This window comes from Molothrus ater, chromosome 2 (genome assembly GCF_012460135.2).
Source record: "Molothrus ater isolate BHLD 08-10-18 breed brown headed cowbird chromosome 2, BPBGC_Mater_1.1, whole genome shotgun sequence".
Lineage (NCBI taxonomy): Eukaryota > Metazoa > Chordata > Aves > Passeriformes > Icteridae > Molothrus > Molothrus ater.
This window is the reverse complement of record NC_050479.2, coordinates 35,556,856-35,579,272: the sequence shown is the minus strand read 5'-3', so window position 1 is coordinate 35,579,272 and position 22,417 is coordinate 35,556,856. Positions and strand designations below refer to the sequence as shown.

General features: G+C 39.0%; 1 protein-coding gene across 1 annotated transcript; it reads right to left on the bottom strand.

Annotated features, from left to right (window-relative positions):
- Window positions 1-1,817: 1,817 nt before the first annotated feature.
- Window positions 1,818-20,888, bottom strand: GYG2 (glycogenin 2). The gene is made up of 9 exons (XM_036392154.1): window positions 20,653-20,888; window positions 14,811-14,952; window positions 13,267-13,441; window positions 11,866-12,028; window positions 11,234-11,360; window positions 10,111-10,333; window positions 7,763-7,903; window positions 5,946-6,056; window positions 1,818-4,227 (listed from the first exon to the last, which is right to left on the bottom strand). The coding sequence occupies exons 1-9, from the start codon at window positions 20,657-20,659 to the stop codon at window positions 4,066-4,068; spliced, it is 1,251 nt and encodes a 416-aa protein (XP_036248047.1). The 5' UTR covers window positions 20,660-20,888; the 3' UTR covers window positions 1,818-4,065.
- Window positions 20,889-22,417: the final 1,529 nt, after the last annotated feature.

Sequence of the window (22,417 nt, the reverse complement as noted above, 5' to 3'; positions counted from 1 at the left end):
ATTTTTTCCCCTTTATTAATATAACTCTCATTTCTCTAGAAATTACTATTTATAAGTTTAAGTCAATTATTATCACTGTATTTTTTTAGCTACCTTTGCTATAATTATGGTATGATGTTAATACAAAATGAAAGTATATACGAGAATGCAAAATATAACTTGAGTGTCACAGCTTTTAATTTTTAGCACAAAATAAACTATTTATGAGCCACTCATCTTAGGATGAACAGAATTTGAGCTGAAACATTTTGCAACCAATATGCTGACAATGCAGACTACTTCAGTGAGCAGACTTAACTGACACATATTTTTGGAGGCTATTTAAAAATTTACTACTATGCATTTAATCTCATTTATTCGGTTGATAAAAAAGCAACCAAACAAATCAAAAACCCCAAACCAACAAAAGTTCATACCACAGAAATAAAATCCCAAAATAATAAAAAAAAACTGGGGGGGGGGGAAACTGGAATGTGAGATTTGAATTAATGAGATATGAATTAAGAAAACAGGTCCATTTAATGTTATGTTCAAAGTCATGGAATTCAAAACAGTTTAGATTAGGAAAGCAAAAGAATCATCAGATCCACTAAGAAATAAATAGGCAGACTGCAGACTTACTAGTGAGAATTGAGCTGTTTATAGGAGCACACAAAAGTCCCGAGCACCTGCTACTAACCCAGCCTCCCAATCATGGATAGAAAAATCAAGGTTTAGAAAACCAAACAAAACAAAACAAAGCATTTTTTCAAGTACCAGCTTTAGAACAACCATGGCTGTGAGCTGACTGAGATAGAGAGACAAAGAAAACTTATTTCCCAAGAACAACCCAGCCTCACAAAACACTAGACAGTAAATAAAATAATATTTCAAGAACACCAATCTCCTTTTCCTGTAGGCAAGAAAAGTTCATTAACCCACACGTCTAAAATTTTCAAGAATTTTCCTTGTGGCACACCCACACTATCTCCTTCTTATACATGAAGAGCACCCAATAAAATTGTTGTATGGAAAATAAAAGCTGTGAATACCTCCAGGCACATGACAGAAGAATTAGCATGTTTTGTTTTAAACACAAGTTGTCCTCTCTAAATACAAAGCCTACTCCACAACTGTAAGTCACAGTCTAGCCTTGTTCAAAGATGAATAGTGCCACCAAAAAGCTTACACTTCTTAACTTTCTTTACCCTCAAAATATTTGAGGCTATACCACACTTTAATGTGGAAAAAAAAATCCAGGTGCAGCTTGGTAGGTTTTTATTTATCAAGACACATTTTGACTTAGCAAAGCTCAGCACTGTGGTTCATGGGCACATGCAGCCCATAACACCCCTGAGACCTGCCTGTGACCCAGGAGCTCAGAACTGATGGCCATAAAAGCCCAGAATGCTTCCTGAAGCACAGAACTGGATTCACATACAAAATTGTCCCTTTTCACACCCTGGTGGCAACAGTTGTGTGCTAGAAGCCATTGCAACACTACATTACCAGTAAGTAGTTCAATTTTTCGTGTGTGTAGACAGGACACAAAAATTAGGGCAGGGCTCTTAACAGCTATACTTTTCCATGAAATACAAGAAACCAACTACTGTTTGCTAACTCAAGAGATTCTAAACATTATAATTATGTACGTCTTTAGAAGTAATTATTACTGTCAACTTTTAATTCTGCTCAGCAGGTAATGCTAATGTCTCAAAAGCAATTCAATAAAATTAAAAAATAAATTAAAGTAACTAGTTATTCACAATTAATATTCCCTGGCATCATGTAAACAACCTATAGCTCTTCATTGTCTGTTAAGCCCATGACTTCATATGTCTTTTCCACTTCTTTTATTTCCATTACATTTATTGTACTACAATTCTTTGCAAAACATTGTATAAGCCACACAGAGTACCATTGTACATATTAACAGTTTGAAATGTACTCAATGACACATTTGACTAAATTCTTATGCCTATTTTTAAAACTTTTCAGTTACTGATTTCACATCAGTAATTTTTATTCCATGATCTAATCAATGTACCAAATAAGATCTAGTAGTTAATATAACATGTACAGCTGCATGAAGCATGAGTTCACATTGCTGGCCACAGCTTTACATACTTTTCAAAAGCTGTTAGGAGTATATTAGCAGCAATGTTCATAAAACAGAGGACTTTGTCAGAAGTGCACAAGGATGTCTAAGAAACAGGGATAACCAAATGCCACATGAGTAAGGGCACACTGCAGCTGCTGCACTGGGCCACAGCACCAAGAGGTAGAACACACCTACCTGTGTTAAAGTGTGAGGGTCACCTACCCAGAAACACAGGATAGAGAGGGTGCCAGGGTTAGGCAGAGGGAGAATTGTTCTCAATTTCTCTGCTGCCCCTAAACACCTAACTGGATCTAGAAGCTTGTGTTCGACAGACACACCAGTGGTATTCCCATTTAAGAGTTTAAGGATAAATGAGAACTAGGTAAAATCAGAAATATCCTACAAAAGTGAAAGCAAATTCACTAATGTGAATATTAGGAAGTAATTCTAAGATACTCAAAGATTTTTCTTTCTTCTTTTAAGGGACCTTTTGACTCTTTCATTCTTTTCCCAATTTGTGCATTTATTCCTTGCCCTACCCTCTCATCCTTTTTGATGGGAGGAAAAAGAAACAAAATTTTCTTCCCTCCTATCCTGATATCCATTTTTCCTGCTCGCATCTATGCATAATGGTACATCATAGCTTTTAGACAGAATTCCCAAGAAATTTCATTAGGTATCTCTCTGCCAAAATTTGTGATGTATTTAGACCAAAACTTTGCAAGTCCTGCAACATCACTGCAGAACTCTTATTCCAATATTGAGTGAGGTAACAAACAACTGTCAAATATATTATTATGTTAGCATAAATGTTAAGACTCTTTTTTAAAAAGTTTTTTGCTTTGAAAAAAAATTTTACTTGTTTGTTAAAGTAAACTCACTGAGATAAGTCAAACTTGAGTACACAAATACACAAAACACTCTCCCGTAAGTGTCCTTAATATAATGTAGTTTTTCAGTAGTTTTTTTTCCTGGAATTTGGAATTCAGAGATTTATTGGTTCCCACACACAGCTATTGTTAAAAGACCTTCAAAGGGCCTGTTTACTAAAATGAGTGCCAATTTTGTTTTCAGATGCACTCAAATTGCCTGCAGTATGGGGCAACAATGCTAAGTCAAAGAGGGCCTTTATCAGCTGCAGTTTGAAGTACTGTAAACAAATTTATAAAAAGCACCAGAAGGTTTACACCATGCTGTCAGCATTTCTTCTTCTGACCACACAACTCAGAATATGCAACTAAAGCTTACAATATTTAAAAAGCATCAGTATTCTATAGCAACAATATAAAAGGTTAACATACATTATCAATCTGTCCTAAAGAGTTTTAAACCATGCTTCCTCACACTAGTTATGGACCTGAACAGCTGCCTATAACTGGGTAGAGCATCCACTAGTGATTTCAGATGAAGTCTGAAGTTCCTCTAATCCTAAATGTGTTTAAATTAAAAAGTTTTGTTGCAGACTCCTAGGAGGTCAGGATTTCTTCACTTCCTTCTCGTATTGAAATCTGCATCATGGTCACCCTTGAAGGTGTTAATTTGGTTTCAAGAATAAGTTCTTTTTATTTAAATACTTTATAGCAACTTCTGAATGTACTTTAGGAGTAATCTCAGTTTGGGAGAAGTTCAATTTCCAAAACAATCTCAACTTCCAACATGTTTCCTACACATGACTGTTTCTGCAGATGGGGTGCATCAGGGAAGAGTGATAAATACATGAGAGTTTATACTCAGAAAGTACCATTCATTATTCTTTAGAAGGCACTGCGTAAGAACAATGAAGATGAGACACATGTAACAATAAAGTTGAGGCACATTTATCAGTTAAAAACCAAGATTCTGTATCTGTTAAGGTCCCCCAAAAATGTATGAGGATCAATAATCACCTCTAACTGGTGTCACCTAAACTGGTTAAGACAGCCAAGTATTCAAGAATTGCATTTATAAAGAAATCTATCATTATGGGCATAACAGTACACCCTGTCTTAGTGTAAAAATGCATCCAGCTTCTTTTTGATATGTTCAAAAGCATCTTTCCCCATATAGTCCATGCGCCCTTCCTCCCACTTTCTCCGTTCATCTTCTGGAGTTGGTTTTGCTGGTTTGAAGTGAATAGACAGCTCTGAAACAAAATGTGCAACCTCATTCTGTGGAAAGAAGAAGAGTGGGAAAACAGTCATCTGGTTTTTCTTATTTCAATACTGTGATGCTAAACCTTAAATGGTAAACTTCTGCTGTACACTCCCAGTTAAAACAATGAAATAAACAATATTCAAATGTTCACTCCTGTTTTGATAATGTGACCTCATTTTCCTATGGTTTTACTACTTTTTATGGCATCTTTGAACATACCAAACATTTATTTTACTGGTCTTAACTCAGATCTTGGCATACTTGGCAACAATACAATGACAATATTACAAATACTTCCTGGTTAGAATAGAATATCTGCTACAAGGAAGAATTTATAATTTATCTGTTCGAATTTTGTCTCCAACAAGCTTTCATGTGAACATACATTTCTAGAATTTTTGGTAATTAGTTTTATTTGAACTCCAGTGAAATCAATATTATTTAGCAGATGTGAGGCACATTGTTTAATAAATTAATTCAAAATATGGATACTATTCATTATACCAACAGCTAGTGCATTTTGAATGACACTCCAAAATTGTAAATGCTGGTTCAAAGTCAAGTCATCATAGGCGCACAAATGCAAGACACATTATTAGTGATATTTTCTACCATGTAAAAGGAAAACTGTGTCCCCAACTGACCAATGCCAGCAAAAAAGCAGCATCCCAACAATTATAACCTGTAATAAAGATGAGATATAACAAGAACCAATCAAGGCAGCCACTAAAAACCTTCTTTCAGTAGAACGCAAAGAGGCTCACAGGAAAACAACTATTCTCACGTTGTAAACAAAACTGAAATCAACAAGAACAGCTTTCTAGAGAAGTCTTCACAAATTCAAGGTAAACATGTTTCAAAATAGAATTTAATGGGCAGGAATCAATGTCTTAAACTGCCTAAATGCCCTGGAATATCCATTGCATCTGCCAGTCTGGGGCAGATAAAGCATAGGACTTGGTGGAAGGCAAGGTAAGGTATTTCACACAACCAACATGCAGTAAGGTGTCAAGATTACTTTATCATTGGCAAGTTTTATAAACAGCTTTGGAAGCCCTTAAGAAGATGACCAGAATCATAATGTTTTTAGAAATTAAGAATTTTACCTAGGGCCCAAACACTCCTGGCTGCTTTTGTTTCTCAGTCTTTAAGTATTTCACTACAGTGCTTCACAATCGCACCAAAACCCTCATTGGGAAAACAGCTGTGTGGTGAACCTTACAAATCCTTGACACCTTGTCAACCCCATCCACACCAAGTCTGCCTCTGTTGTCACACTGCCCACATGTACAAGCGTCCATAAATGCGGTGCAAGTCCACAAAGGAAAGCCTGGTCACTCAGGCTCCTGCACATTCCCTTTCCACTTGCTTGGAAACATCACTTCAGCAGGTAAAAACCCACAACAAAACAAAATATAAAAGAACTAACTAACACAAAATACCCAAACAGCTTTGCTTGTGTTAGTATTGGAGAACTAAAATTAACACCATGCATTGATTACTCAGGGGTTAGCACAGGAAAATACACATTTAAACCTCAAAGTTTTGAAAAGAGAACTAGAAAGGGATCACAACACAGTATTGGAAACAGTTAAGGAATGACATGGCTAAAAGATTAAGGAATTTATTTGCACACTGCATTGTAATTAGTTGAGCTTTCCTAAAATTATGTTGGCAGCAAAGATGCACATGCAGTTATCAATAGATGTTGAATGCACAAAGCTACATGTACCATTTCTGAGGTTTCCTGAAGTGCAGGTTGCAATGCAGGTTGTTCTGAAGGTCTGTCAGGCTCAGAGGGACGGACCTTAGAATCTCTTGGTTCGACTTCATGTACAGGTTGCTAAAATACAGCCAGTGAGGTTTTATTAGGGGAATATTTTCTCACAATTTCCTTTTCACAAGAATTTGTACAATACAATACAACTACTTTCAGTCTTGGGGGAGGGTAAAGCAATGGATGGGAGGAAAGCAAAGAAGCACATTATCACCAAGGAGAAAATTCATGTCACCCAGCTTTAGTATCAAAAATGGCATTGAATCAAAGCTCCTACTACAATCCATCTAGGAAAGTACCTCCAGAGGGCAGCTCATCTCATCCTAAAACAGGTTCAAAGTGGCTGTCATTTTTCAGTGACTACACATACAGCCTGGGAAACAAGCTTACCATTCATGAGGCCAAACTTCAACAAGAAAAATCTCATTTCAGGATTATAGCTTGCTCTCACATAAACTTTTTATATGTATGAAATAACAGAACAAAGTATTTCAAAACAGAGGTAAAATAGATTGCCCAAAATATATTGTCCCAAATATTTGCTTTTGACAGATAGCAAAACATAAATGAGTAGACAGATCCCATTCTAAAGTCTTTTCCCCTAAAACAATTTCACAAGTATATTGAAGCTGGGCAACAAAAAGTGGAATGATGGTATTCTTAAGTAAGAAGGGAACCAAGCTATTACTTTCCAATTAATATGGTCTTCTGATAAGCTAATCTTAGTAATCAAAATACCAATAGAAATTTAAATTTTAATGAAACTGCTTTAGGTAAAAATTATGATTTTTTTACCCCAAACGAACATCTTGATAATGTGTCCCTATTTAGTTTGAGTCTTTCCAATGAAATCAGATGCATAAGACACACAAGAAAGTACATCCTTTGCAAATAAATTATTCTTAAGTTATGGAACTGTAAGGTTTGCGATTTTCCTTCAGCTCCTTCACACTCGGACGGGAAAGGGAAGAAGGGGAGGACGAGGGCAAATGGGAAAGGAAAATTACAGTTTTACTTTATAGAGTAACGACAGGCTAAAGAAATGAAGGGAAGAACATCTTGAAAGTTGTCTTCATCATTCTAGAGTGGAGTTCACAAATTACAATGCAGATGACATTAGAACACTAATTTTATTTTCTCCCAGTTGTACCATGGGGTAATATGGTATATCACGCAATATGTAATGACTTACACCTGCAGAGGCATTGTGTTTACTATGTCCAACTTAATTCCTGCATAAAATAAGGAGATGCAGTGCAACAGAAACACACAAATACAAGAGAAGTGACAAAAGAAGCAGAAAGACTGCAATATTCATTAGTGGATTTTTTCTAGGCTCTCCTTGTTGCTCAAGTCACAGAAATTTGAGAAACAGTTTTCTGGCCCAACACTTGTGGGAAAAAGCTTTCTACAGAAGAATGATAGAAAGGATTCTAGTTTTAAATATATTGATTCACAAAAGCATTAATATTCAAAATATTACTTTGGTAGCAGATTTTTTTATATTACATTTAATTATGTACTTAACAACTTTGAATAAACAACCTCTTCCTAAAATGCAAAGCAAACTCTTTCAACGTCCAGACACATCATACACGCATAACTAAAGATTAAAGAAAATAAATAGGCTTTAGATTATTTTTAATGCTAGTGAGAAAATCCAATAGCTACAGCCAAATTGAAGATATGATCTTCCAAATCAGAAAGCATCTCCTTTTAGTATATAATTTGACTTTGTTTCTGCATATAATAATAACAAACAACACACTCACAGCTTTGAAGGCGAGTTCCTCGGGTGAGTATGCTGTGGGATTTACTTCACTTGTCTGCTCTGGGAGCTCAGGCTTTTGTAGAGAACTGGCCACATAAGGACTGACCTTCTTCAGGGTAACTTCAACTCCATTGAAAGCGTGCTAATGAAAACAAGAACATCTCACCAGTGAAATACAACTTTTCAGGATGGGAATAACTTATTGACAACAGTTGCACTTCCTTAGAGGGTTCTCATCATTAAAGGAATAACTTAATAAATGTAAAAAAAGTAAATAAATGCAAAAAAAGTATATGGTCCTAGATTCAGAGCATGCTACAGTTTAGGTTTTTGTTTTTTGCATTCATGAGCACACCAGCATCATGAGGTAAATCTAACAGGTATTTTCACCTTCATTTACCATAGTTCAAATATTTTTTTTAATACGCAGTGCCTTAAAAATTAAAGCATGCTAAAGTATAAGATCAAAAACTAACCACTCCTTCCTCTGCTTTCCAGTTTGTCATTAGGTTAACAAACCAAATTATTCTCTGGGGCTTTGATGGTAAATATTCAACTGATCTTAAGGGGATTATGCAATTAGTTCAATTATGTTAATAATTTAATATTATAAGGCATTAAGAAAATATTTCCATATGCATAAATGGGATCTAATTTGTAATGTCTGCATACAAAATTAAAAATTGTACTTCTACACATTTCTTTATGCTACTGGTTTCTAAGAAATCATCTATTTATAAACAGATTATTTTTATTCTATTAATGAAAAGCATACTGCTGCATATTCTTTGGAAAAAAAAAAGGATAAAGAGATCATTAAATGTTTGATGACATAGAAGTACTGTACATATCATCTTAAACGCAATTAACACTGCTTTTGCAAACCTGATTTATTTGCTATGACCTCATGAAACAAGTTATAATGTAGTACTGAAAAGGTACATTTTATTACAGATCAAGACCTTGTTATATGGTCTGTATCAATTTAGCTACAAGAAAAACAGAAGTCTGTTTGTTTCATGGGCCAGGTTATCTCTTCTCTGGCTAACTTGTATCATATTCTGCACATACATTACCATAAAAACTTTATCATTTAAGAAGATGGCTGCAGGATATCCTGGGAAAGCAGATAATACAAGAAATCCTTCTTAAATGGCTACTTTGGTCACTTCTACTACCAACCCAACAGATAGTAAGTTTTCCCACACATATTGGGATTACACAGCAAGGTTTTGGTAGCAGGGTGATTCCAGGAGTAGCTTCTGTAAGAAGCTGCTAGAAGCTTCCCTCAAACCCAGTGGAGCCAATGACAGCTGGCTCCAAAAAGCCCATCAGTGATGGTGGTAGTGCCTTTGGGATAAGACTTAAGGAGGAGGAGGGAGTTTCCTTGCAACTGGACAACTGCAGACAGAGGAGTGAGAATATGTGTGAGCTACAACCCTGCATGCACTAGGGTCACTGAAGAATTAAGGCGAGGAGGTGCTCCAGGTGCCAGAGCAGAGATAACCCTGCATCCCATGCTGCATCAGGGTGTCCTTCTGTAGGCCATGGAGGTCCCTGGTGGAGCACAGATCCACCTGCACCCCATGGTGGAACCCACACCACAGCAAGTGGATGTCTGAAGGAGGCTGTGACCCCATGGAAAGCCCATGATGGAGCAGGCTCCTGGCAGCACCACTGGACCTATGAAGAGAGGAGCCTGCAGTGGAGTAGGTTTGCTGGCAGGACTTGTGACCCCATGGGGACCCCCACTGGGACAGGCAGTCCCTGAGGGACTGCATCTCACAGCTCATGGGATGGATTAATGTTGGAAAAGTCCATGGAGGACTGTCTCCCATAGAAGGGACTCCACAGCTGGAGCAGGGAAGGAGTGTGAGGAATCCCTGAGGTGGAAGGAGCAGCAGAGACAACATGAAATGAACTGACCACAGTCCTCATTCCCCATCCCCGTGTGCCATTGGTGGGGGGGAGTCAGAGAAAACAGGGAGTAAAGTTGAATCCAGGAAGAAGTGAGGGATGGCAGTAGGTGTTCCAAATTTGGGGTTATTTCTCCTTACTCTGACTTGATTGGTAATAAATTTAATTAATTTCCTGAAGTTCAGCCTGTTTCACCTTTGATGATACCTGGTGAGAGATCTCTCCCTGTCCTTATCCAGACTCATGAGTCTTTCCTTACATTTTCTCTCCCGTCCCCTGTCCATCTTAGGAGCAGAGTGATAGAGTGGCTTGGGTGGGTACTTGGAATCCAGCCAGAATCAGCCCAACACATCATATAATTTCTTCCTCTACCAATTTTCAGAATTTTTGGTTTAAATTCCAACATATTCCCACTAACTCCTTATTAGTTACCTTGCATTCCTCAGATTCTGATTCTTCCATCTTTTGAAGTTTTTCCAACAAAGGCAATATACTGGCACTGTATATATTCCACCAGAGGACAAGGAATGACAGCTGATGAGAAGATCCAGATGTGGTACCATCCTGCATAAGTCTCTTTGTTTGAAGGTTGTATTTGTAGTTCCAGGGCTTTGTTGCTCCCAAGAAATGAACAACTTTGGCATCTCTACCAAAACTGTAGAGATCAAATATACAGGTCTATACCTAAAATATTTCTTAGCTTATATTAACTCCTAGAAGAAACATGCTTACTGACAGGTGAGGTAATTTAACATTTTGCAACAGCAACACATTTGAGATTATATGTATTAATATTTTGTTTCTATCTTCCTGGTTTAATTAATCTTGTTTAAAATACAGAAAACAAAAAGTTACATTGCCATTTGCTTCCAGCTGCTAATTCTAGTAGAAAAGTTCATGAAGGAAACTGACAGTCTCATGCAGTACTATTTCCAGTCTTCCTTCATGCTCTAGTCACAAAAAAATACATATTACTCCAAATATTTAATCACCAAAATTGGGTATTACTGATCCCATATTAAAAATTACTAATAAATACACTGGCCTAAGTTCATCTTCCAATAAGAGTGTATTGTGCAACTGGAACAGAAATTCATGACACCCTAAATCTAACTTGCCTTTTACCAGATAAGATTCTCAATTGCATTGTCTGGAATCATATAATTAGTAGCACAAATTTCATTTCATAATACTAAGGAACTAAGGAATGGCTCAAAAAAATTCAAGCAATGCCAATTGCTTCTCTAAGAAATTACTTAAGAATAAAGGAACGAGCTTAAAAGAAAACTTGTCAGAACCTAATGCCAAAGTAATTACATTTTGTCAAAATGAAAGAAGCTTCTTTGAAAGAACATAAAAGAAAGTGTAGCCAACTCTGGGACTCTCTCTGTGTCCAGATATTCACATTAAATTTTAGCTTCTCTTGCATGGTTTCTACAGAAGATCATTTGTGATACTGTAATTTATAATTAACAGAATATGCCATTATTAGTCTCTCTTACAAAAGGATGTTCTTTAACAAACTACAGAGGTTTACAGAAGTGTTGTTACTTACTGATTGAAAGCAGGAACATAGGTGTATACAGAACTGCTGCTCAAGTTATAGAGGAAAGGCAAGTGTTTGCCAATATCTGCTGTTGCCCAGTTGCTGAAGAAGCTGTTCAACAAGCCTTGATCACCTCCTAAAGAACACATAAAACAGTATTACCATAACATGTGTACACTCAAATTTGTATCAAAATTTGGATGGGAGTGAGACTGGGGACTGAGATTGGTGTGTTCATGGGACTCCAACTTGGACTTGAAAATATGGCCATGTGAGCATGTACAAGTGAATAATCCCTGATTCACTCCACTGCAAGCTCAGTGTAAATGAAGTCCTATTGTAATATAAGAAGAAAGGAGTAGTGTTTGGTCTCCCTCAAAGAGCAAAAGACTGAAGATCAGGTGTGTTTCTCTCTCCTAAGCCAGACAGCAAAATTAACCTAGCAAGACTCAGACACAATGTCCCTTCACTGCCCTTTTCTGGGAAGGCCAGTCCAGAGTAAGTCAGCAGGTCTTAAATACAGTCTAAGAAGCAAAGTTCTTGAATTCTTACATAGAGCCCAGAGAACTCCTGCCTTCCTCTATTCTGCCTGATAGCATGGAAACTGTCTGGCATCTCATTCCTTACGCCTTGCCCCTTACCATCAAAGCTGCCGTGCTCAGCAGCAAACTGGAGCAGCAGGTTGTAAGTCTTCAGGGAGGGCTGGAACACAAACACACCACTATTGAAGCAGTCAGGCCAGCCAGAATCAGGAGCTGCAGAAAACTCTTCTCGATCAAACAACTCATCAACGTTGCAAAGTACCTTATGGAAAGTAGGAAAAGAGAAAAAGATGCTAGAGTAAATGTTTGTCTAGAGCAAGAATTGTCAAATTAGTACCAATGGAGTGAACTGATAGTTTGGCCTAGTACATGGCTTGCAGAGCATAAAAGCAGTGCCATTGTAAAATATGCTAGAGATCAGAACCTCTCTTTTTGATATAATAAGGCAACATTAATTGTGATTCTCCATGATTTCTCTGATAAAATGCAAAGCACGTGAAATTATTTCATGAAGCTGGGAGAACATCCAAAGTCTCTTTAAATATGATACCAAGAAAACACACAATTTCCTACTTTCTTAACTCACCTTTCCATAGTCCATTATTTTTGATAACTACAACAGAACTGAATGAAAATTGGGAATCTAAATCATTTTAGTAAGCAACAGACTGACTAAACGGTAGTAGAAAAACTGTCACTTGCTGCCAGTTTTCTGATACAACTTAAGTTCAGAGATTTGCTTTTCTGTTTTCTTTTAAGCTTCACAAGGAAGTGGGAAAATCAATCGGGTTAAAGCAGAGATAAAGTTTGTGGAAAGACAGCTGTGCAGTCAGTGAAAGTCAGGACCCCCACCTTTCACAGCCACTGTAAAAAACAGGAGAAATTTTTTTACAAATAAAATTACTTAATTGAATTTTTAAAAAGGACAAGAATTTGCCTTCCTCCTGTAACATTAGTGTAAAGCAAGAAATCATAAGCCTTCCTCCTCAGGAAGAATAACTTAATTTGGTTCCTAATTCAAATACAATCCTACTAAATTAAAATGTATCCCAGTCTTTCAGAAGCACAAGGGAAGGCTGAAATGATTGTCCTCACCAAAATTATGACCATTTTTATCTCCATACATCTAAAAACTTTAAAAAAATAATAATGTCTGGAATTTCTTTTTTTTTTTTTTTATCCTTATTTTAAAACTACCTTCCTGACAGAATAGTTCCAAACAAAAATATGTGAGAGAGATCTATTTTAAACTTCTGTCAGAAGACTGAGTACATAGAGCTTGTGATCTCTTTTGAGGACAGTGCTACTCTCCAAAGTGAATTTATTTTTATGCAGCCAGCACAACTGTGAGAATTGCTAAAATGTGCCAGGATGGAGCTCCTGCGACCTTGTGACCGCCAGCAAATCTGGTCACTTCACAGGCCTGAAGGCTGCCTGGCAAGGAAGCATCCCACAGTCAGAGACAGACCCAAATGTTTCCATGGCTCCCTCTCCACTCACCAAAGTGTCTGCATCCATGAAGACACATTTGCTGTAATGAGTAAGAGTCCAACAATGAAGCTTAGTGAAGGTTACACCCAGTTCTGGCCTCTGCATCAGAGCCAAATGGACTGAGTCAGCGCTGTCAAGCACACCCACCTCAATCACCTCATCAAATACGCTGCTGAGGACTGACCTACCAGAGACAGCAGTGGAGAGAAAGAAGGGGATTTAGACAAGTTCATCAGAGTTCACTTCAGGCGTGACAACAGTGACACACAGCATGACATTACTTATGACAATAACCAAAGCTAGACTGATTGCTTATATAAGAAGTCAGAAGTGAAAAGTCTTTGGAAAAAGCATACTGAAGAGGCAGCTATCAGGCCATAAAACATTGTCTTCTCCACTATGGGGGCCAGCACATCTCAAAAGTGGGAGCTGCTGTTTGAAGGAAAAAACAATCCTTATTCTAGTCACTTATTTCCTATGGAAACACCAACAGAAATTAAAGCAGCTTTCATCCTGCACAACTGATTCCAAAGAACAGCACCATACCGTGTTCCCTCTGCATTTTACAAGATGCGACATGCCAGCACACTCATTTGTACCTACTGTGACCAAGTAAACACTGCTTCAAAACTGCACCTTTTAGAAGGTGTACTTGCTCACCATATATAGTTCCTCACTATTATATAGCATCTCAAATGAGACTTTAGGCTAAACATTTTATTTTTCTATGCATGTATTTTATGGGAATTCTATAGGTAACACCAAAGTAGCTAATTTTCCTTCAAGGAGCAAGAAAAAAAGTATTTAAAACACAGCTAATTTACTTACACTATGCTATTATAATCAAAGCTAATTTACTTATACTATGCTATTATAATCAAAGAAACATTGTCAATGTCTCACAAACACAGAAAAAGAAAACCTGTTCTGTTCAAAATCTAGGTTTCGGGATCATTTGCTTTTGCCTGATTGATCTTCAGGGAACAGGAACTAACTGGCAAAGAACTAAATGAACAGATTATTAGAAGTTTATTTCAGTGATGTGCTTTCTTCTTTTTTTTTTAATGTTATCCTTGATTTAAAATGCATAATATAAACTCTTTTCTTCCCACTCAATGGACATAAAAAGAATTACAGACTTAGTATTCACCCATCCATCAAATGGATACAGTATTCCCTCAGGAAGGTTACAGTGGTCTGACAAGGTCCATACTTCAAAAGTCTGTGAAAACAGATTTTTTTGCATCCAGTCATAGCAAAAATATGAAAATTTATTTCTTGAGCCAGATGCATTGCAAATACATTCACATAGCATACAGAAAACAGGAGCTTGCACACTTCCTAAGACGTAGCAGAACTAAGAGTTCAAGTTGCTATGGCATGGCATGTCTTTTAACAAGTATCACAGTCCTCCAAATAACAGGGCTTGAGTTCAGATTTAGTAAGATTTCTGTAAATGCTGTTCTGCAGTGCCTGTAGAATCACGACAAAAATTGCAATGCTGTTGCTTATTCTTCGACTCTTTAAATCTCCAAATGCTCATTAATACTTACCTCATCCCACTGGAAACCTCTGGAGTAATTAGAACTGCCAATTTTCTGGATGTCCTATGATTCCTCAACGACTGTCCAAGAACAAGAGCGCCTTGACAGTACACATCATCAGTAGCAAGGGTCACAAAGGCTTGATCTGTTACTGCAAAAAAGTACTCAGAAGAGTCACTTTACAACTTTAATGTAAGCTCTTTTAGCTTGCTCCCTCCTCTTCCAGATAAACAACAGTCTGTGGCTTATAACAACCACACTGTGATTATAACAACCATTCCTGTGATGAGACTCCCCCCAAAAGTCACAATTGAATAGAAAACCCAGTGAATGTGAGTGCAGAATGTATGTTTCTGATTTTTATTATTTTTGTTTGCCTGATTTACTCAATAGCAGGTATAAATTTTTTGCACTAGCCTTAAATAGATAATTCCCTAGGTCTTACTGCCAAAACACAATGTCAATCAAAAAAGCTGATCTGTACATATTTAGATTTTATATTTAACAAACATAATACAATACAACCAATAAGGAAAATGTTCTTGTTTATACAGTGCCAAAAGCTAAGGAAAAGAACAAGATGTTGAGTAGTAGCCAGAAATGTTCTTTCCATAATGCCACTGAATCAACCCACCATTATTTTTGCTCTGCCTTCTTTGTGCTGGGGCACCTGGTGCTGGCTGAACAAGTGCAGAGAATTTCCTATCAAAATCAGTACACCTCCCAGAAGCTGAGGATCCCTACCTCAAGTAACTCCAGAGAATTTAGGAGTGTTCCTTATTGTCAGGAAACACATGAGGAAACAAGTTACAAAAAAAAGAAAGCAACCTACACTCCTACATAACAGGAGAAAATGTATTTTGTAAAGACACCACTCCCATGGCAGGATCATAAGGGGCTGCTTCTGCAGCTGTGCCCCATGATATTACCACCACTGTCAGAGCTCTTCTGGGGAGGACCTATAACTCAGCAAGGTGAACAACCTCCTTGGAGCAGAAGGATAATACACTCTAGGCTGCAAAATTAACCAGAACAAGATGAGCAGGTCACACAGATGAAGGGAATTCCACTGAGCTTGACTGAAACTTCAATAAACACTTGTGTTGAAATACTTGTTTAGAACTACCATCATCTTAAGGGACAGGCAATTGCATTAAATAAATTAAAACAACCAAACAATACTAACATAAACAACCTGTCATACAGTTTCCAGGGCCTGTGAGAAACACCAGGAAAGAATCTCACAGAGCTAGATGCAGAGAACTCAACAAATTACCTCATGGCTGCCTCAGCCAGAGGCTGACAAAATGAGTGAGTTCTTGCCCCCAACCATCATCAAGGTATGCAGTAAAGTATGGCTGATGCCCACAATAAGCTAACAGATATTAAGCATTTTTATTTTTCACATCCTCCAAATCCAGAATGAAACACAGGCCCACTGGTGTGCTGCCTTTCCCCCCCACTTTTTGCCCTTTTTCACTCATCTCCAGCCAGCCATCTTCATCTCAAGTACACATACTTTACATTTGCTGACACTGCCACACATCTCTGCACCTCAGGAGAATCCCAGTAAGTGTCAGACTTGGCCAAAAAAACCCAAACCATCCATCCAAACTTGAAATAGTTTGCATAGCCCACAGCTGAGCAAACTCCAGTAACATTTCTAATTGCAATATCCAGACAAAGCAAATGAAGAATTCAACTTTCAAATGTCCCATTATAATAACAGCTCAAGCAAGTTACAGGTGTTCCAGAAATCAGTGAATAAGGAGTTGCTTTAAAACAACAGATGTGAAGTAAACTGCTCCTATTGCAGTTTCCCAGAGGGTTAAAGGAATAAATATAAGCATCCCCAAAAATCAATGTGAACCAGAAAACTGCTGAAAGCTACTTCAGCAAGAAAATTACTCTGAAAAGATGCAAAAGATCAGGAAAGCAAAGCAGTTTTGTGTTAGGCAACAAGCATCTTCAGCCAAAGAAAGGTAATAAAACAACTCCTGAGAGGAATGTGGGAGTTAGGTTAATATAAAAAAAAAACAAATTGTGAAATGAGTGGGAGTTCCTATCTTAAAATACTGTTTTAAAACCAACCACAAAATTGAACACAATCTTCACATGGCTTTTGCAAATTCTTTTGGCTACAGAAGCTGAATCTTTACTTAAGTAATACATAGAAAAATACACAAACTACTCATTAAATGGTTCAGCAAATTGGTATGGAAAATTACCATGTCCTCCAAATGCTTTTGTGCCCTGTCCCCGTGTGGTCATAACCCCAAGAAAGCAAACTGCCAAATAACTCCTGCTTCTAAGAAACTCTTGCTGATCCCTCACAAAGAACAGAGCTGTCTGTTTTGAGAATCAGATGTAGGATACCTGTTACAGCCTTCTTAATACAGTGAACCATCATAGAGATAATTGAATAGATTATCAAACTATTGACTGAAAAGATTTAACATTAAAATATTTCTGGTACTAAGAGAGAAGCAAATCCTAATGATTTTAAAATCATACAGGGGCATCACTTATTCATTAAGGATCCATTGGGGGCTTAATAGAAAATATTTTATCATTACCTTTCCTTTCATCTAATCCTTGCTTTCAAGAAAGGAGTGATATTTTTCTTGCTTTGTTTATAAAATTCTTTGGAATATAGCCTAATAAACAAACATTTTATTTTTATAACTGAAAGTAAGGGTCAGGTTTTCATATACATGTTTGGAAGTAAATGGTTTTCCTGAAAGTTTCCATTTAGCTGAGATATTAAATCTACTGTACACAAAGTTTCACTCACTGACTTTAAAAGAGCAAAAATTCTTTAAGTTTGAAAGCCAGAGGCGCATATAGTTAAATTCATTGCAACTGTTTTTTGGTTTGGTGGTCTTTCTGGTTTTTAGGGTTTTTTAGGGATTTTTTTTGGTTGTTTTGTTTGTTTGGTTTGGTTTTTAGTTTGTTTTTTTTAAGTGTCAAGGAGACAATTAAGCATAACCTTAATTCTTTGTGCTGAATAAGATTTTTTATGGACGACACCTACTCTTCAGGGTATTAAGTTTTCAGGTAAATTTGTTTTCAAGTTGGAGATCCTTATGGCTAACAAAATACCACTGGCTATCAGTAAACTATGAGAAAAGAAAGTGTATTTTTAGAATCCCATTTAAACCCTGTCATATGAATTTATAAATCTGCTCATTTCTCTTGTCTGGATTACCACAAAGCACATGATGATGCAAATTAAGAAATCATTATCATCAGTAGTGGCTCCTCAGTTTTATTACCTAACAATACTTTCTTAGAACAAAACAAGGATCTTCAAGGAATTAACTTGCTGAGTTATTCTACAACCTGCTCTGCAGCTACACAGAAGAGACAGCAAAAGTAATGTGAACCACTACAGTCAGGGTGATCTTAGGTGGAACTTGTAACAGCTTTTTTAGCCAAGATCACCAACTTTTTATGCTACTTAATCATAGAAGTAGTACCTCTGACACTGCCAGAGGCAAAATTCTTTGACAGGTGTGGAAGCTAATTCTAGGGAACCTAAGAGCTTTATTTAGAATACCAACAGAGCAAGCAGACAGGGTGGTGCTCACTTTCATGTTCAAAGAGAAAAAGAGGATTAAAAAACACCAGATACCCCTTTTGAGACTCAGGAGTGACTGATAATAGCACGCTCTGAGTGACCCAAGTTCCAACTTCAAGACAAGTTTAAGTAGGGTAGGGAGGTTTTTTTCATAATCCATTAGACATAGCTTTTAAATAATATTTTTCTATTTTTTCTGATAGACAGAGGAAGCATAAATTTAGTCTATCTGTAACTCCAAATGTAACAATTCAAATTTGCCAAGCTGCCCACTGCAAAATGGCAACAGGAGACCAGACACTCCTATGTTAGGATTTTTCTGTAAGAACATTCTAAGATGACACATTGTCATCTTATGCATAAAAATAAGAACAGATAAATCAATAGCTAAAAGCTTCCAACAGGCTGGTTATGTCCCCAGTGCCTCCTGCCATTCCTACTAACCAACACTGTACAACTGCTTTCCTAAATTCCTCCCTGATGCCATCTGTTGCTCTCTTGTCACCTCCCCCCTTCTACTCCAGAGACAATCGGCAGGACTGCAGGCTGCAGCCTCCACCTGTACCCACTGAGCCACAGCACCTCTCTCAAATCCCAGGTGACAGTGACACAGCTCCAAATCACAGCACGTTTCCTGACACCAATTCTGTCACTCCCTCTCCTGCACAAGGACTCTGCGGATCTTCCCCCAGAAGCACCATGAAGGTGTGTTAGATTGCCAAAAAAGAGAACACAGGCTGTAGGCTTCTCACTTCTCTGGCCTAGCACAGCCATATCCTGGAACAGAAGTCTCTGCTCCTCCTGACACCCACAACCTTATAAGCAATCCAGAAGTATTTTGTTATAAGTAGAAAACATTAACAATAGTGTCAGACAATAACCTGAGTCAGAGCCCTATCAAAAATTATTATGCAAGTTTCCAGCAGAGAGGCAATTCTTGCTCTAGTACACAAATGAGAGCTGGCAGTTTTAATTCCCATGCTTTCTTAGATCTAATAGTAGAAACACTGATGTTATTAATGAATATAAACAACAAACACTTTACAAAGACTTTTTTATAACAGAATTTAAATTGACATTCAGTGGTATACAAAATTTCTCTTGGCCTAATGAAGTTCTGCCTCATCCAAAAACAGATTCTCTCTTATCTTCTATTAAAACACTGCTGAATTTTAGTAGGCAGGATTACTGCTCTTGTGTTGGAAGACCACTTGATTCCAGTTCTTTGTAGGTTTTATTATGTGTCTTTCAGTTAAGAACTATTGCATTCTACTTCAAGACTCTGCAGTGTTGTTATTCAACAGATGGTAAATGATCCTCATGAAAACTCAAATGCAACAGTATCATAAGATGCAAACAAGCATAACACATAACACCCAAAACAGTAATACATCAGTTTGAAAATTTGTAATAATTGGTAATAATTATTAGAAATAATTACTTAAGCAATCCAGAGGCACCACAGGGAATTTTACGGTACATATCAAGTTAGATGTTTCCAGTCTTTCCACACCTTCCTTTCAACCAAGAGAAAAAAAATCAAATTTAAAAAAAAAAAAGCAAACCAAAAAACTCCCAAAAAACTCAAACAAACAAACAAAAAAATCGACCAAACAAAATCACAATGCTCTAATCCTTTCATTTGCAGATTCACTTTCTGCATCTTCCCAGTGCTGAAGTGCTACATACATGAATTCAAACTCGTCATCATTCAGTCCACATGACTGACACCCTTCAAATGGCTCAAGAAACCAAGATCTGTGGGAGCTGCTGCTCTCAAAAATGAGAAAAAAGGAAAAAAGTTGATTATGTTCAAGAGCCAGAACAGCACCTGCAGCTACCCCCTGTGATTACCCTAAAACTAGTACCTCATGGCTTTAAGGATACCTGACTCAGACCAATACCACTGCTGTGTAAGAAGGGGGGTGATAAAGGTTTCTCTGACTCTGCCTTAGACTGGGACAGCCAGCCCCAGCCTGTCACCCTGGGGATCCACCAGGACAGCACACACAGGCAGGCCAAGCTGTACATACAAGCAGAATACATAAATGAGTTCACCTATTTCACCCCATCACCCAGACAGTTAAAATCCTCCTCTGGAGCTGCTCATTTCAGCACAGCACTCTGCTGATAAGAAAGCAGCAGGGACCCTCTCCCGCACCGGGATGTGAGAAGGGCAAAGCCCCGGGGGGCTCCAGGCTGCGCTGCCGATTATTCCCGAGAGCTGCTCAGGGCAAGCCGGGCGGGGCCCTGCGGGCCGGGGGTACTCACCGGACATGCTGGGCAGGCGGGGGCCGGCTGGGCTGGGCTGGGCAGGGCAGGGCTCGGACCGGACCGCGGCGCCCACCGCTCCTGCCGCCTCACCTGCGGGCGGGGGGCCGCTAAACCGCACAATGGGATTAGCCTCCTTCTGCTGGAGGCACCGGCCGGTGAATTACATTCGCAGGGAGTCCTGCGCAGCAGCAGAGAAAAGGCATTAGCGGCGGAGAGCATGGCGGGGGGGTTGGTATGATCCACTCCGCCCCCGCTGCGCTCCGGGCGCCGGCTTTGCTGTGAGGGGGGCCCGCTCCCGCCGCCTGCTCCGTGCCCCGCAGCGCTCTGCTCCCGGGAGGGCACGGCCGGGATCTCGGCCCGGCACCGCAGCCCAGCACCGCAGCCCAGAGATGGGCATGGCCCGGAGCTCGGCCCGGCACCGCAGCCCGACACGGGCACAGCCCGGCTGGAGCTTGGCCGGACTCCGCAGCCCGACACGGGCACAGCCCGGCTGGAGCTTGGCCGGACTCCGCAGCCCGACACGGGCACAGCCCGGCTGGACCTCGGCCCGGCTCCGCAGCCCGACACGGGCCCCGCTCCGGGCGCGGCACTCCCGCTCCCTGGGATGGGAGAGACCCTCGCTCCCCTTCCTCCAGTTCCCTCCCGTCCCTGCCCCGATGCCCTTGGATGCCCTCCGGGTCTCAGCCGCTGCGACAAAGCCTCCCTGTCACGCACACGCTTCCCGAGAGGAAGGGACACGGGCTGGGGAGACTCCGCTGCGCAGCGCCCAGAGGAAAACACCAACCTCTATGAAGGAGCGTGGAAAAAGGTCTCAGAGCATGACTACAGTGATTCCAGCGCGGCATGCGGTCACTCAGATACACGGGATTCACCATGAATGAAGGGGGTCTGCCCCTAACTCCCTGGGGCCATCGTATCCCTTACGGATACTCACAGTCTGATCCCTTGTCACCCACAGTCTGATCCCTTGTCACTCCTTGACAAGCAAGAGATGTTTCCAGTGTCAGGAAGCTCATGCTATTCAGAGGGCTATAAATATTTTCACGAGTGCATAAATAAATGCATATTTATTTGCACCACATGCTTTTGCCACTAGCTTAGAAGTCATGTAATTGTGATGTAATTCAGCCATACTATGTCTCTGCAAAGTAATTCTAGGCTGATGTGGTTTAGCCGAGGCATTTTTATTTCAAAATCTGCCGTGAACATCAGTATATATGTAGCAGAGGTAAACAACTTTCAGGTAATGTGCCACTGAAAAAACTGCCTAGTGGTACCACTCAAGTATTTAAAACTTTATTTCCAGCAATTTGCAAGAGAACTCTGTTGCCACTCCAAGCTGCAGCATTTGTTCTCTTAAACCCTGGAAGAATCCTAAAGGTCCACTGGAGAAGAGGGCGTCATTGCTCTGTAGTAACAGCAAAGTGTTTGAAGGAAGGAAGGATGGACATAAACACACAGGAAATTGAGTTTTATTTATCCCATAGAAACAAAATTCTCAGGGATCTGTGTTCACCGTTGACTTACATAGACAAATCAACGAGATAACATAGTTATCAGTACCACGATTACTGTTGTAGATAATTTTACTGGCAGATCTATTTCAGCTGGGGGACTTGAAGGCTAAGAAAAGTTACTCCTTGGTAATGAAAGTGATGTCTATATTTAGATGATAATCTGTTTTACTTGTGTGCCAGCAACTTTTTTTTTGTATGGAATGAATTTTAAGTTTCAGAGCCAGTATCACAAGCTAGAGTTCAAT

Excerpts from the sequence above, each read along its gene's own strand:
- GYG2 (XM_036392154.1), bottom strand. Across the intron at positions 12,029-13,266 it reads TCATGGATGCAGACACTTTG|GTACTTTGCAACGTTGATGA; the intron begins GTGAGTGGAGAG and ends ACTTTCCATAAG. Across the intron at positions 11,361-11,865 it reads TGAGCACGGCAGCTTTGATG|GAGGTGATCAAGGCTTGTTG; the intron begins GTAAGGGGCAAG and ends TGTGTTCTTTAG.